Source organism: Ailuropoda melanoleuca, chromosome 3 (genome assembly GCF_002007445.2).
Source record: "Ailuropoda melanoleuca isolate Jingjing chromosome 3, ASM200744v2, whole genome shotgun sequence".
Classification (NCBI taxonomy): Eukaryota; Metazoa; Chordata; class Mammalia; order Carnivora; family Ursidae; genus Ailuropoda; species Ailuropoda melanoleuca.
In genome coordinates this window covers 115420126-115437306 of record NC_048220.1, presented here as the reverse complement: position 1 = coordinate 115437306, position 17181 = coordinate 115420126, and the positions used below count along the sequence as shown (strand labels likewise).

General features: G+C 38.3%; 1 protein-coding gene across 1 annotated transcript in view; it reads right to left on the bottom strand.

Moving 5' to 3' along the window:
* Positions 1-17181, bottom strand: part of C6 (complement C6) — a 60957-nt gene that overhangs the window by 27245 nt on the left and 16531 nt on the right. Inside the window, exons 7-10 of the mRNA XM_011229141.3 lie at positions 16040-16178; positions 10453-10653; positions 5902-6142; positions 129-251 (exon numbers count right to left, since the gene is read on the bottom strand). Coding sequence (XP_011227443.3) covers positions 129-251; positions 5902-6142; positions 10453-10653; positions 16040-16178 — 704 coding nt within the window. The remainder of the gene's footprint in view (positions 1-128; positions 252-5901; positions 6143-10452; positions 10654-16039; positions 16179-17181) is intronic.

Sequence of the window (17181 nt, the reverse complement as noted above, 5' to 3'; positions counted from 1 at the left end):
ACAGAGGGCTCTGAGGTAGATAAATGAAATAAAGGAAAGCTAAACACAGCACAGTCCAGTGTAACGTGGTCTCCAACCACTGACCCCTCCAAACGGGTAAGCTGCTAGGAGACAGTAAGGACTCGTACCTTCGTATTTCTCTGACATCTTGTTAGTGGTGCATCGGTGTTCCACCTTTGTTTTCTTAAAACCGAAACGGCGTTTCTTTGTTTCAATCCTCACACAGTTTCGGATTTCTTCCTCCGTTAAACCTAGGAAACGGAGTACAAACAAAACGTCCTGAGAACTCACCACTGAGAATTCAGACAAGAAGGACCGATACTCTGTATCAGCTCCCATCTTCTCCAATTCCTGTAAGGTGGAATGAGGAACAGCTCTCAGCTCCAGATTCAGTCCTTTACAGGCCCTGGGATGATCCTGAGCAGAGGAAGTGTTTATGAGTCCCTGCTGTCTCTCCCTTCAGCACTGGCCCTAAGAGGCAAATTCAAGGTGGCAGTGGCCCATCTCCTGAGGCTCATGTCAGCCTCTCCCTGTGGCCTCCATACAAGGAGCCTCAAAAGCTTGCCTGTCCTACTGGCCACAGCCACTCTGTAGCCCTGAAGCTCAAGAGAGGAACACATGCTCTGTGTGGTGCCCCTGTCAGGCCTTCTTTCTGGGCCACAGCTGATTCTGTGAGGCCTGAGTCCTCCTTATTTATCTCCCAGTCAACACCTAAAATGGAAATCTCGTTGCCCATTGCTCCTTCCCTGAACACTCATTCACATACTAGTCTCCCTGACTCAGGTGCTCATTCCACCTGTACCTCCAAACCCCTTTTGTTTTCTCTCAGAAATTCTGACTTGCTGACCTAAGAACTCTTCTCAGTGTCCTCACTGCCTGTTCTCTTCCTTATCTTCATTCGAGCCTGTACTCCTTGTTTCTCCTGTTGTCTCCGAGGGAGGGGGATACCGCGTCGTTCCCAGCCCTGGAGAGCTGGGCTGGATTTCCTCCTAGCTTCCCAGTGCTGCCATAGGATAGGGAGTCTTGTCAAAACCCTGATGCTCCAAGGCTCAGGCCATTCGGTTCTAACATCTTTAGTCCTCATTGTTCTTGCCTTGTACCAAACTCCCAAGCATCATTTGTTGAAGAATTTGGCCTCTGAGTAGCTCTCTCCCACTCCCATCCTTGCCTGTATTCTCAATGACTTCAAAATCGATGCCACGTCGGGGATGAAGGGGGACACAGTGCAGGGAAATAGGTCTGGCTATCTGTAGGCTGAGCTGTTGCTGCCTGTCTGGGGTAATTCGAAGAGAATCAATATTTCCTTTTCCTTAACAGCTTCCGAAGCCTTCTGACCTGCGACCTGAAACAACGAAATTAGAATCCAGATTTTGGTTTTTGTTTTTATTTTTAATTTTTTTTTAAGATTTTTTAATTTCTTTATTCAACAGAGATAGAGAGAGCCAGCGAGAGAGGGAACACAAGCAGGAGGAGTGGGAGAGGAAGAAGCAGGCTCATANTAAGATTTTTTAATTTCTTTATTCAACAGAGATAGAGAGAGCCAGCGAGAGAGAGAACACAAGCAGGAGGAGTGGGAGAGGAAGAAGCAGGCTCATAGCGGAGGAGCCTGATGTGGGGCTCGATCCCACAACGCCGGGATCACGCCCTGAGCCGAAGGCAGACACTTAACCGCTGTGCCACCCAGGCGCCCCTGGTTTTTGTTTTTAATGAATTTATTTAAATCGAAATATAGTTGACACANTTTTTGTTTTTAATGGAATTTATTTAAATCGAAATATAGTTGACACAAGAATGCAGTTTTTTTGATTGTTAGTTAAAAATTACCTTGCAAAACACAAGCACACAAGAGACAGAGCTGTTAGTATCAGCCCCTAAGCACCTGAAGCAAAGAAGTTCATCGAATCCTGATATTTAGGGTTGTAGATTACAATCAGCAGAGGAGTATATTTAGAGCTTCAGGTGCAGTTTGGGTGTGATACTGAAATTTAATTCTAAAGGCACAGATCGCTGAGACATGGCGCCAAGTAGAAGAGGATGGGGTCTGCCTACTTCACAGTATTTTCAATAGTTTGACACCTTTGAAGAGAGACATTATAAGTTGGCAGTGAAAAATTCTGGTAGTGTTGTTCCAACAAGTAGGTCACTCAAATGTTTAGGCCATGTTAGGAATTTCATGCATAGTTCCCATCCTTTTTAAATTTTTTCATTAGGTTTTTATTATTTATAAATGAAAATTAAATTTGATGTGTCCAATTCATTAACCATAACATAATTAATCGACTATCTACTTAGTTAATTACATTTTCTGAGGGCTAATGGAGAATCTTAGAAGATTTGAATGATGAATCCGTCTTATGAGCCATGGTGTCGGTCACACAGTGATTAAAATATCAAGGCTTTATCAGTGAATTTCTGTCCAAGCCTTTTTCCCCTGCATTTCCTGTAGCTTGCTGCCTGATCCCTACCCAGTTGCTGGATCCTGCAGCACTTGGCCTCTTAAAGCTGAGTGTCCCTCTGATGTAGCACAGGGGACAAGTATTTCAGAAATGTCCTCCACTACTCTGATGGGGTGAAGGTCAACAGTGTTAGTCAAAAATGTCATATGGATAAATGGTGGGGCCTATAATTGTTCTCCAGTTTGGAGTAAGAAGTGACTTCTCAATAAAAGGAGTTTAAAATTAGCATCTTGCATATTACGATATTTTAATTGTTTAATGTTTTTACTTTATTTCTGAAATTCTTTTCACCTAGCACAATGAAGCAATGTCAACTTTTATTCGAGGTCTTAAATTGACTATGGGACACTGAACAATAGAGGAATAAATGAAGGATGCAAATAAAAAGCAATTTAATTTTGTTTTCCTCTTCTTGAGGGAGAAAAGGTACTATGAAATATTCAGGTCATGTTTTTGAAATTAATGACCAGGGATACAGTTCTTCTTGATAACACAAATTAAACTAAGCCTATACTCTAGTTCCATGTTATGGCTAAGCAAAGAGAGAAGAAATGGAAAAAAGAGAGGAGGCTGCCAGAAAATATATTCATCTAGAGAGTGGGCAAAAACAGGTAAACATACCCACCAGAGAATTCCATTTTATTGAGATTTGTTTCTGTCTGGGTGTGCTTCATCTTTTTTTTTTTTTTTTAAGATTTTATTTATTTATTTGACAGAGATAGAGACAGCCAGCGACAGAGGGAACATAGGCAGGGGGAGTGGGAGAGGAAGAAGCAGGCTCCTAGAGGAGGAAGGAGCCTGACGTGGGGCTCGATCCTAGAATGCCAGGATCACGCCCTGACCGAAGGNCAGCAGAGGAGCCTGATGTGGGGCTCGATCCCAGAATGCCGGGATCATGCCCTGAGCCGAAGGCAGATGCCCAACGACTGAGCCACCCAGGCGCCCCTGGGTGTGCTTCATCTTAACCACAATTAAAACTGTGCACCAATATTATGATTGTGACTCAGATATATATATGTATATATATACACACACACGCTTATTGAATATAAGAACATGTATTACATATAATAATATTAAATGTAGAAATACATTTAATTGAATATGCCTATATATACTATAAATGTGTATAAGTGTTATATANAGGAGCCTGATGTGGGGCTCGATCCCAGAATGCCGGGATCATGCCCTGAGCCGAAGGCAGATGCCCAACGACTGAGCCACCCAGGCGCCCCTGGGTGTGCTTCATCTTAACCACATAAAACTGTGCACCAATATTATGATTGTGACTCAGATATATATATATCTATATATATAGATATATATATAGATATATATATATCTATATAGATATATATACATACACACACACTTATTGAATATAAGAACATGTACTACATATAATAATATTAAATATAGAAATACATTTAATTGAATATGCCTATTTATACTATAAATGTGTATAAGTGTTATATATACATACTATATATATATATATAAATGGGTGTATATGAGTACATAGGTGTATATGGTCATATATTTCCAGTTTCCTATCACATCTCAAACTCCTTTCTTTCTCTTATTATGTGCACCTGTTTCTACCTTATTTATAGAGAAAAAGATGGAAGATGAGAATGTTTCGGTAGGAAAGTATAGCTCATCACTCCATTTCGGTCATGGGTCTTCAACTATTAAAATGTTGGATGGTTGATTAAAGATTCACATGGTTTTTTATTTGATCTGATCTCTAAGCCTTTAGAGGCTTTGCTCAGAATGCATGATGAGTATAGCTGATCAAGTGAGAAATTATTCTCTGGGCTATAGCAGCAAGTGACCAAAATAATTTCATCCCAGGGTTGAGATGAAACCAATTAAGGGCCAGAGATTTCCCCCAACCATTTTTGCTCAGCATTAATGTGGTAACCTCGTGGCAGAAGATATCAAATTCATCATACAGACATTGCTCCAGTAGGAAGAATAACCAAAATGGAACATGAGGGTTAGGTAATGTGGAAAGCCCAGCACAGCATAAATCTTTTGGATTTCAGTAACTCCGTCAGGTAAAATTTTTAGGCCCTCTTGCTGAAAGTCCTTCTCAAAGACGTTTAGCTCATCTTTTCTCTTAGGTAAGTAGATCATGAGGGATAGCTGGTCACTTAAAGTTTGGAATAACTGAGGGCAGCCACATTAAACATTAGCATTTGCCATCATGAGATATAAGAGAGGGATCAACACTCTACTGACCCCAGCGTTGGCCTGACGTTGTTTTTTTAATTAAATTCCTGCTTTCTTTCTTTCTTGCTTTCTTCCTTTCTTTCCTTCTTTCTTTTTAAAGATTTATTTATTTATTTGAGAGAGAGAGAGAAAGAGAGAGAGAAAGTGGGATGGGGGTGGGGCGGGGCAGAGGGAGATAAAGAGAATCCTGAAGCAGACTCCAGGCTGAGCAAGGAGCCCGTCGTGGCACGATGCCAGGACCCTGAGATCATGACCTGAACCCGAACCAAGAGTCGGCTGCTCGACTGACGGCACCACCCAGGCACATCCTGGTTTCTTTTGTATAAAAGTCACATGATCGAGAAGTCTTATTTATCTGGGGTAATTGGTCAGTTGAGTTCTGGTTACCATACAGTTTCCTAACCACGTCCTTAAGAGACTCATGACAGAATCATCACAAGGGCCTTGCGTCATTTCGCAAAAGAGTCTGAGAACAAATTTATCCAAAGGTGCTTAAGCTGTACAATAATTACTATTGGCAATTCAAGGTAATAGTTAAGAAACCAAGGCTTATATTGTTATTTTACACGTAAGCAGCTAAATACCCCTGATTATATCCCAAAATATAAAGCTGCAAACTTTCCTCCCAAAAAAGTGCCTCTCATCTGGCTTCAGGTTTTATCACCAGTAGGTGCATATCTAGCCCACATTAACTTAGTACCTTGTCAAGTCCTTAATTGTTCTTTTATCTTATGCCCTTGGCTTTTACTTAAAAACCATTAAAAGAAAAAGAGTGCTAGAGAATTTCCTATAATTATTTTCTACAAAATTATTATCTCCTATAAAAATGCTAGAAGTAAATTATCTTTTAGAGTTTAATTCAGGACAAATTTCATTTTTCTTGAGATAATAGCATGCATCTCTCTTTAAGGTTACCACTACTGTGTAGCTTATGATGGTCCCAGATGTCAGGAAATTCAGAAACAAACCTCATGTCCAATCAAAGAGGTTATGTATATTTATTTTTCCTTCTTTTTGGTACTAATTTTCTATTTTTATTTTATTTGCTTGAGTGTGTACCTTTTGGTTGTTCTTCATATCATTTTGGAAAAAAGCGGAGTCTAAAAGTTGATAAAGAAGAATTAAAATGACAGAGTAACAGAGAAATGAATTGCAGGCAATAGAATCTAGTTGAAAAAAAAAAAAAAAGAGAGGGCTGCAAAAAGCCTACCTGAGTTCCTGAGTTCCTCCAGGCTAAACTGGTAGAGGAGGTCATACACACCACCCAGGGAGCCAGAGGTGAAATAGTGAGTCCCAAAGTCATCAAATATCCGGCTATACAAAGCAAAGTTGTATTCTAGAGGCAGGTGGTTAAGTGCTTTCAAAAAGACATCAGAAAGCTGCAGATCTTCAGTCTTCATGGTGAAGTTTAAGACTTTTATCACTTTATGGACCCTAGTAAAACTAGAATCCTAAATGGAAGAGGAGAAAAGAATAAAAAAAGAAAAAAGGAAAACAAAAAAAACAAGATGATTAAAGGTAATGGAAGTTTGAAGTGTTAAGCTTTTAAATGTCATCTATTTATCCCTAGCTTCATCCCAGCCATAGCATGGTAACCTCAACTCTCCGTGCCATGCACTCACACATACAATTAGAATTTTTGTTTTATTTCTCAGGACTTTTTCCTGAGAAGTTCAAAGTGCTGAACAGGTAAGACTATCTCAGTAATGTGAACTGTGTGACCAAGGCCTAGGTTTGGTAGCAAGATCTACCAAAAAGAGATCAGTGATCAGAAAAGTAAATCTTCCACGCTTGATTGTCAATCATGGTTGTGTCCCTACTGTTTATTTAGAAAGCCTTGCTAATGCGAGACATTGAGAAAGGAGTGCATAAATTTTTCATTGGAAGTTATGCAACTGAGATTCAAGTCACAGCTTTGTCCCTAACTGAGAAAAGGCATTTATATATCTGAGGTCCGAGGTGTCTGTGGAATGTCACCTGGGGCACAGAGGAAGGCCCTGCAGTGGGTGACATACCACACCCCTTTCAACTCTAAAATGCTGATTCAAAATTACTTAGGGTTAAAATTAATCAACATTATTTATATTCTCTCTCCTTTACCCATAAACTGGAATATTTGTTTGAGAGTTTTTGGGTTTTTTTTTTTTAATTGTTTCTTGTTATGTCAGGTTAATTTATGATTTGGTGGTTGGTATTATACCCAAGTCTCATTCCATTAAATTGTCCTTCCACATATCCACTGAGTTTTATGAGTATATCCACATATACTGTTCTTTTAAAAAATTTCACATACTTTATCTACCTCTCAATTTTAGCAAATTGTAGTGTTTGAGTAATAGCTGAGAGAGGAGCGTATTTTAGTAAAAGAACTTTATCGCAGCTGTAAATTATTAAATAGCTATTTTCCTGTGTGCTATAATTATGGCATAAAATGGCTGCTAACACAAAAGAAAAGAAATAATCACAAAGATTAAAAAAGAGTCACCATTCACACTTTTCCCTCTCTCTTTCCTTTCTCTCTCCCCTACTCCTTTCCACCCTGGCCCCCTTCTTGCCTTTAACACATTTATCTGAAACATTTATAAATCAGTTCTGTGAAGCAAATCTTAGCGTTGAGACTCATGTATATATCCATGTCTCTTTCAACATCTCCATTCCCTTGCTCATTATGGACTATATTTTTAAGCAGTTGTTTCCAATCCTGGGTATGATATTAGAGCAAGCTGGGGGACTTAAAAAAAAAAAAAAGCCAGAATGACATGCCCAACCCCAGATATTCCGAATCAGTAAGTTAAGAGAAGGGCCATGAGATGTATATTTTTACTCCCTAGTAATTCTGATTCTAACTTGTTTTAAGCATATAATTTGCGGAGTGGGGGGAGGTGGAGATAGCCTAATTGGGTAACGGGCATTAAGGAGGGCATATGTTGTGATGAGCACTGGGTGTTTATACGTAAGGATGACTCACTATATTCTACTCTCGAAACCAATACTATATTAACTAACTTGAATTTAAATAAAATCTTGGAAGGAAAAAAATATAATTTGCATTACTCAACTATAAAATGGAATGAAATCTTGCCATTTGCAATGACATGGAAGGAGCTAGAAGAGTATAATGCTAAGCGAAATAAGTCAGTTCAAGAAAGACAAATACCAAATGATTTCACTCATATGTGAAATTTGAGAAACGAAACAAGTGAGCAAAGGGGAAAAAAAAGAGACAAATCAAAAACCAGACAATTACAGAGAACAAGCTTATGTTGGGGGGAGGGGTGGGATGGGATGGATGGGTAGGGGAATGGGTGAAATAGGTGATGGGGATTAAGGAGTGCACTTGTGAGGAGCACCGGGTGATGTATGGAAGTGTTGAACACCTGAAATGAATATCACCTGTATGTTAACTAACTGGAATTAAAATAAAAACTTAAAAGATAAAAGAATATAATTTGGTAAGTTTGAGGGACACTATGCTACCTATAGCCCATTCTAAAGTGCACTAACAATTTATGTTATAAAAGGAATCTATTTTATTCTTTTTTCTTTTATGTGTTCATATCACCAGAGCTCTACTCTTTTCACAGTTTGTTGAAATTATGAATAAATGAATGAGTGAATAAGCAGATAGCCTGAAGTGTAATGTAGTAGATATGAAGAGTGGGCAAAATCACACAAACTGATTTCAATGCCCAACTCTGGCATTTACTCACTGTAAGATCACAAGAACCACTTAGCTTCTTGGACTTCAGTGTAGTACTTGACAGATGGAAGACACCTGATAAATATTTATTTCATTAAAAATAAATGTATGGACTTTAACTTACTCATCTGTAAAATGTTATTAAAAATATCTATTCTGATTCCCTATTAGCGTTCTTTTGAAGATAAATGAAATGCCAGGAAAATTATCTATAAAGTGCTTAAAATCTCTTATTTATGAAAGTGTATGAAAGGATGAATAAATAAAAATATGAGAGGCACTATGGTAAAGGCAGGAGGAACCATAAAATGGCGCCCTCCAGCTGCGGGTCCCCTTTGTTCCAGTATGGGTAACTCTTTTTACCTCCCCCCTCAGGTTCTATGATTCAGGGCTCAGTTTTTTCATTCATCTCTTTGGAAAAAACAAATAGTACACAGTAGTGGTTGTAGTGAGGAACAGATACAATTTTAAAAGACATTTGTAAATGCCTAAAAATGTCCAATAGAAATCTATCCCCTAGGGGCGCCTGGGTGGCTCAGTCATTAAGTGTCTGCCTCCCGCTCAGGTCGTGATCCCAGGATTCTAGGATAGAGCCCCGCACGGGGTTCCCTGCTCAGCTGGGAGACTGCTTCTCTCTCTCCCACTCCCCTTGCTTGTGGTCCCTCTCTAGCTGCCTCTCTCTCTGTCAAATAAATAAATAAAATCTTAAAAAAAAAAAAGAAAGAAAGAAAGAAATCTATCCCCTAAATTGGAAAACATGTCCAGGAGTTTTCATCTACGAATAATAAAAGAAAAAGGAACAGAAGCAGAAAGGTTAATGGGTGAAGATGTCTCTTTACATATTGAAAGAGTTTTATTGGTTCCTGGCAAGATTAATGGAAGAAGTTTAATACTTAGATACAACCTAAATTCTAAACAACAACAATAAAAATTATAAATTTCCAGATAGAGAAAATAGAAGAAAGAAAATCAGCTCTGCATGTGATTTTTCCTATGCAACAATGAAAAGTAGAAGATAGTAGAATAACGTCTACCAACTACCAAGAAAAGACCATGATCCAATATTCCTATATTTGGCCAAGATATTCCTTCATTGCTCAGGGAAAATGTAGGCATTTTAGATATATAAGGATTTAGGGAGTAAATGTATAGACATACACACACACACACACAATATGTAAAATATAACACAAATGTAAAATACAGACTATGAATTTGGAATTTATAAGTGTTACATGAGGAATCTTTAGATAGAGAAGACAAGAGTCAGAATAAAATACAAACTAATATATGTGATATAAAAATGAACACAAAACAATCCTAAGGAAGGACTTGGAACACAAAGGTTTTGAATTATCTCAGTAAAACTGAGGTTTTGGAAGAAGCCTGTAATGATTGTGGTGGGGGAACAGAAAGGTAGATACGTCCTCAAGGAGATAATGGGGATGGGGTGTAGAGAAGTAAAACATCTTTAGGGGGCTTTATTACTTCATGTGATAAAAGAAAAACATAGGTTAATTACGCTGGTTAATTACAGAAAGATAACCACAAGCAGAATTTAAAAGTTTAGTAGCACTTCCAGAATGACGACAAGGACAAAAAGCAGTAAACAGAAATGTGACAAAGACAGCAAAAGTAAAGACATAGGAAACAGCAACAAAATTAAATGAGTAAGAAAAATTAAAAATGGAAGAAATATGATCAAGTGTTTCAGTGAGTATATTAAATCAAAGAAGACAAAATTTCCCTAGCAAAGGCCTGTCAGATTATGTTAAAAAAGCAAAGTTCTGTTACATGTAGTTAATAAAAAATACACATAAAACACTAAGACAAAGAAAACTTAAAGAGAACACGACCATAAGTACAGCCAAATATATGCATCATTGCATGTGTTACCTCTATAACTTTTGAAATCGGATGTAACAAGGTAAATCTATTTAAATTTGTGTTAGAAATCTTACTGATTTGATGTCAAAACCTCTCCCCTTCTCATTGCATGATTGCTGGAATTGGTGTTAATTTTTCAAAAAGAATAAAAAGATTGGGAACCGTCTTGATTACCTTTCTGTGGGAGGCTTCAATGGCTTGTTTGAAGGCAGAGTTATGGGTGGTGCTTTGAGTTTTCTTTGAGGAATAAAAAATTGGTATATGAAAACTGTCACGCTCTTCCCTTGAAAATAAAGCTTGTTGATTTTCTTTCTTTGTAAGAGGAATTAAGTCCTTGTAGAAATCTGTTTCCAAATCATCTTCTTCAGTTTTTACCTGGAGAAAAATCCATATGAAATAAGACATAACTTAGGAAATACTAGAGCTACTTGTGAAGATCTAATGCAATGATCCTTCATTCCTTTATGCATTCAATAAATATTTGTTAAAGATCCATTTTGCTAGAAATAAAGGAAAAATTAGTCCCTGTCCTCAGGAAGTCAATAGTTTAGTTAGGGAGAAAAACAATCACCAGCACTTAATTCAATGTGGGAAGTGTTGTGCTGCTAATGGGCTTGGCATAAATAACCGTAAAACCCAGAGAGGGCACACCAGGTAGGTCTTCATCAAGAAAACCACTCCTACACTGAAACTGAACAGGGTAATAAGCAACAAGGGCTATTTTTAGTCTGCCTGTGAATTCGATGCTCTTTGCAATCTAATTGAAGGTCTCTTCCAGAAAACTGAGGCCTATAGAGGGAAGGACAGGTCTGTCCTGCCCTGCTCTGGTTCCATTCCCGCCACTTAGCCTGCTCTAGATGTTGGACATCAGCACTCTACTGGCTATGTCTGTGGGCAGAGGCCAAATAATCGATTGGTTCTGCCTGGCAGGTGGTTATCAGCCTTCACTGACCGGGTCTGGGAAAAGGAGAAAAACACAACCAGAGGGGCTTGACTTGAACTAGGAGTAGAACAGAAATTTTCCAAGTACAAGTTAAAACCCTGCTATGGTTATGCTGGTAAAAAGAGACAATGGATGAATTATTTAAAAAAAAAAAGAAGGAGAAGAAGAAGTTGCAAAGTAAATTGATTGAAGAGTACTTTATGTTCAAGGTGCTTGTCTGGTTTGCAATGGGAAAATTTCTTGTTTTAAAAATATTCAGTATTAAAATGCACTGTGGGGCAAACCGCATGGCACAATTAGATAGCTTGTACAATTAGTGAAGGAAAGACAAAATAACCCAGCTGCAAAAGAGTCTTGCTCAACAGTAAGATACAGTCCAAAGTTCAGTGCTACTTTCCGGTACTACAGTGCATGCTAGTTAGCATTTAAAGGGCCCACAAATGAAGCTCTTCAGTGAACGATGAAGCAATACGATCATATTTAAATATAGCTGCTGACATTTCTTTACCATTTCTCTAAAAAGCTCAGACTACAAATATTTTGTTTATGAATTAGTTCTTACACAGGAAAGGATGTGTCAGCTTAAAGGAAAAAATATTAGTATGGAAGGAAGAGGGCTCAGGTATCCTGGGCAGAAGCTCAGAGAAAATCTGACCATGTATATTAACTTGGTGGAAGAACAGGTTCACGGGTGAGCAGGGCTGAAAAATTAGATTGAACAGGGAAACTGGGGTGCGGCATTGCATGCCCTGAGAAAGTATTTGGATTGACTTCTAAAGGAAGATTTAGCATATAATAGGGTCTTTAAAATGTTAATTGAGTGAATGAAAAATTGAGAGTGTTACCATCACTTTTGTGTTTTGCAAAGATCAAATTAACTATGGTTAATAAAGTGGAGGCGAGGAGAGTGACTGTAAAAACTGTTGCAAAGAGCCATGTGAGACAGGATAATGGCCAGGTCTAGGGGAGTAGTGGTTGGGCAGAGAGAAAGTGGGGGGCATTTGAAAGATATTTAGGAGGTAAGTTCACAGAAGTTGTTGACCGAGTAGATATGGGGAGGAGAGAGAGAGAGACAGAGAGAGAGACAGAAATGATGGGAATGCTGTTCCATGAAAGAGAATATAGAAAGCCAAGGCAACTTTTGAAAGTATAGATTTTCCCTGGGAAGAGATGTTAACCAAACTCTGGGGAAAAGGCTGTATTCCTCATTTACATATCATCACGTACATGCTGAGCCCATCCATGCACACTGTCTGTAGATCCAGTGCGCTGAAGACCTGGGACTGGATGGGCGTTGACACTTTTACTTTTGAGTTTGAAGAAAGATAGGTTTTAGAAAGGAGCAGAGGAGAGATAAGAGGGACTGGGGGAATGGAGAACACAGGTGGCACCTAGTTTCCTGTGCTGTGAGAGTTAAAGACAGGACCTGAAGTTATGAATTTTACAAGAGATTTGGGGGAGGATTTGAGGGATTACAGAGCTATGAAGATTTTCAGGCTTTGGGCTGCGGCAAGAGGCCATGGCTAGGTAGGTCAGTGTATTGCTAAGAATCAAAGTCCAGTGGTAACCACACTCTGCACTTGGCTGCTCACAGCAAATGCTTAGCATACGGCCAAAAGCAAAGCAGCAGCACCTAGAAAAAGAGAGGAGTATTCCTGAGTAAGCGGTACAACTCTGGGGGCTGGTGCAGGAATCATAGGGTGACCGAGCTCTGCACTTAGCAGCTGGGGGATCCCCGAGGGGCAGAATTCTTCCTATGGTCTTCTAATCTGACTTCCTATCCAATGCCTTCCCTTCCCTTCCTTTCACGAGCCCCTCTCATCTTTGTGTACCAGTCAGCTCGTTATTTCATCTGTCTTACTGATCTCCAATACCATAGGAGAAGGGAAGTCAGATGCCTGCTGAGTTTCTCCTCCTGCTATTTTCATTGAGGTACAGCTTAGATTTGCACAGCTGCCTGCTAACAGCAAGAACAGAATAATACGGAGATCAGTGAAAAGTCAACTAGTCTCTTGTGATCTTGGATCTGGTTATTGACCCTCCTCAGCAGTTGAATATTACCTAAAACTCAATGATGTATCGTTTGAGATCAACTCAAGTAGCTTCTTAAGGTTCAACAATTTTTGATCTACATTGACAATGAAAGGAGTCTCTTTTATTCTGAATGAGGATTTTTGGGCTGTATTTCCTGATGTAACTAGCCACCCAGACTTGGGTTACTGAGTTATGTGGGTAGATCCAGTGGTCTGCTAGTAAATGTTTCAAAACCAACTCTCTGGGAGGGGCAAAACCTATGATTTGCCATAACGCTTGCCCCTGGTTATGGCGTAATATTCCTACCACAGTTGATTCAAGCTACCGGTGTGGTACCTTAATTCAAATTTGGAAAGAGATGTATGGTAGCAAATTATTATATAGCATTTTTTTAAAAGATTTTATTTGTTTATTTAACAGAGATAGAGACAGCCAGCGAGAGAGGGAACACAAGCAGGGGGAGTGGGAGAGGAGAAGCAGGCTCATAGCAGAGGAGCCTGATGCGGGGCTCGATCCCATAATGCCGGGATCACGCCCTGAGCTGAAGGCAGGCGCTTAACGACTGCGCCACCAGGTGCCCTATATAGCATTTTCATAACATAGATACAGTAGATGTAGGTAACCTCAAGGGCATAGATGGGAAAATGTAGCAAAATAATGGAGAATTGACAAATTTTGAATAATTATCACCTATGTTTTTAATATTTTTATTTAATTGTAAGATTATATATTTCATATTTAGTAATGGCTACGTTTATAAACTGGCTTGCAAACTTCCTAAAAATTTAACAATTGACTCTCGTAAGCTGGAAGAGCTCTCTGTAGCACACCACTGGTGAACCTCACAGGTGATACCTTTTAAACGACAGTTTACGAAAGGCACATATTGCACGGGGGTGTTTGTTAATGTCTTTCTTGCTCTCACTGTCAAGGTCTCATCTGGCTCAAGCAGCACTGCACTAGGAGCCAGGAGTTCTAATTCTGATGTGCCATTTACTTGTTGCGTAACTCCGAGAAAGTTGTCTAACTTGGATCTTCCTTTGGTACGACAGATATAAACAATCTTCTATTTTTCTGGGAAGGTTGTTATGGGAATTGAGTAAAACACTATCGGCAAGTACTTTCAAAACTGTTAAGTATAAAATGTTTAGATAATAAATTTGCCAAATTTGCCCTCTTCTCAAGAGCTGAGTTTAACATGATTTGTAAAACTGCATAAAATAGATGCTTGCTGAAAATAAAAGCAGTATTTGTGTGTGGGGGGAGATTGTTGTATTTTAAAAGTAAGCGTATGGTTTCCAGAGTCCATATTCTGGGAAACAAACTGAGGGCTTCAGAGGAGAGGGGGGTGGGAGACTGAGATAGGCCGGTGGTGGGTGTTAAGGAGGGCACGTATTGCATGGTGCACTGGATGTTATACGCAAAAATGAATCATGGAACATTGCATCAAAAACTAAGGATGTACTGTATGGTGACTAACATAACATAATAAAAAATTAAAAACAAAACAAAACAAAAATAATAAATAAAAGTAAGCGTATGGGTTGGTGGTTTAGGTGCTAGAAGACATCCTCCAACATAACAGTATTATATGTAAATGTTTGGGTGTTGGCTCTGTCTGCAAATTTTAGTCAGTACATCTCCAGAGTAAGGCTATTATTGACAGAATTACTGTTTCTTTGGAGCAAAGACTCTTCTGTGTTCCTAGTTAGCATACCAATGAGACATTTTCCACCTCCCTGGGTGGTGCCTGACCCTCTGGAATTAGCATCTGGATCTGTGTGGAGATAGTGGATAGTTTCTTTACTTGGGCAGAGGTCAATTGTTAACACTTGTCACTTCTATCTCCAGGCAGCGATCAGACTTCTCAGGGTCAGTCTCCCAGAAGGTGTTTGAATTTGGCCTTTGGACCACAAGGGCATTCCCTATGCCCATTAGTACAGATTAGATGGCTTTACATTGAGCTGATCAAATTGGAAAACTGCTTGTATTTATATATATGTAACAGGTTTTCTAAAGGAAGGATTAAATGATTTTTGCTGAACTTATATTATCCATAAAGCAGTGTCAGAAATCATTGGACCCCCTGAAATTCTCTCTAGCATGTCAAATTTGTATGCCTGGATGTTACTATTAAAATCCTGTCTTTCCTGTTTCTCTTATCACAAGTTAAAAGAAATAGATTGTTTACTTTAGTTCAACAATTTTGGAGCACTTATCGTGTGTAAGGCACTGGGCTAGATTCTGGGAGTATGTAATATATCTCTTGTTACACTTAGGAAAACAAACAGAAAACCAAATCAACTAATAAAATAGGAAGAACTACCCCTATGACATTTAGCTTCATCTTGATTTTTTTAAGAAGCCAGCCACTCTTTTATGTCTAAGTGTTGTGGTTACCTGAGAGAACTAGCTAGCTATGGTAGGAGGAAATCTGGAATCAAGCTAACCATTTATCTATGTGGGAGAAGGTACAGCTAACTGTTCACTGGAGAAAGCATGGACTCTGAAGTTTGGGAAACCTGACCTTGAATTTCTAATCCCTGATTTATGAGCTGTTTGACTATGGGCAATTTGGTTACATTCGTTTTTTTCGTCTGTAAAGTGATGATAATAACACTGACCTCACTGGGTTGTGGAAGTATTAAACACCAACCCATAATAGGTGATTTAAAATGTTCATTACCTTTGTATTCTGTCCCTTCATTCATCAATAATTTTTCTTTGGAAGTTTAGCTTATAATCACCATCAGCATTGGAGGCCGCCACGTTAGGCTGTCATACCTCAAAGTTGACATTTTCCAAATTGGCTGGAACACGGTATGGATTACTTGCTCTACTGCTTTTGACAGTTTTACATATTCCTCCAGTGAAAGAGTTATCAAGGATTTCTCCTCTGGGCTCTCCTGCTAGAAAATGATACCTGCAAACAAAGTAATTTTCAAGAATTCAATAGATGTAGGGCAATCTTTAAAATTTGCCATACTTATATGAAAGAGATTCCTTTCTTAGACATTTTTGACTCATGACAACTGACTTAAAGAAAAGCCCATTTTTTTTCTAGTTTATGGTGAAGCAGTCGGAAAGGGCTGGAAGCCAAAATTCACCCCCTCGGGCTCTGTTAGATTCTCTGTATTCCACTCACTTAATTGTTCTGGGCTTTCAACATAAAATAAAATTTAGGTTTATTTTTATTTCATGACTTACCACACCAGTGCAAACTTTGGAAGGAGATTATAAAATAAATTATTACATAATTAATGCCATTCCGGGCTCACTTTCTTCAGTGCAATACAATAAAGGAATTTTTACAGAGAGCTAATAATTAAATAGTAATAGCAGTATTTTAATAAAATTGTAATAATATTATTGTTTTTATTAGTAACTGTAATAATATTTAAGTTTATTTAATAAATGCTTACATACTATTTACTATATGTGTATTTTTATACATATATTTACTATATGTATAGTTACATACATTATATATATAATATACATGCATATTTACACATATACATATACATGTATACATATACCTATATCAAGCTCTGCTTGATCTATATTTAATTATTATTATATTTATTTAATATTTATGATAACCATGTGATGTAGATATAGATACAATTATTTTACCTATTTCGCAAATGAGGAAACTGAAGGACATTAGCTTAGCACAAGTCAAATATTTAAGAAATTATGGAAATTAAGAAACTGTTTTGTGATAGATGAAAAACTTCTCCAAGATGCTGCAATAGATTTCTAAATTCTTATAGATATTAGTATGTATTCTGTGAAAAAAGATTTTGTGAAAAGTTTGCTAATGCTGGCTTACATATGATAAGACAATAGAAGATATATATGATGGTCTGTGATCCGCAGCTCCTGGCACAGAGCTCCTAAAACCCTTGTAGTTTCCTAAGTGA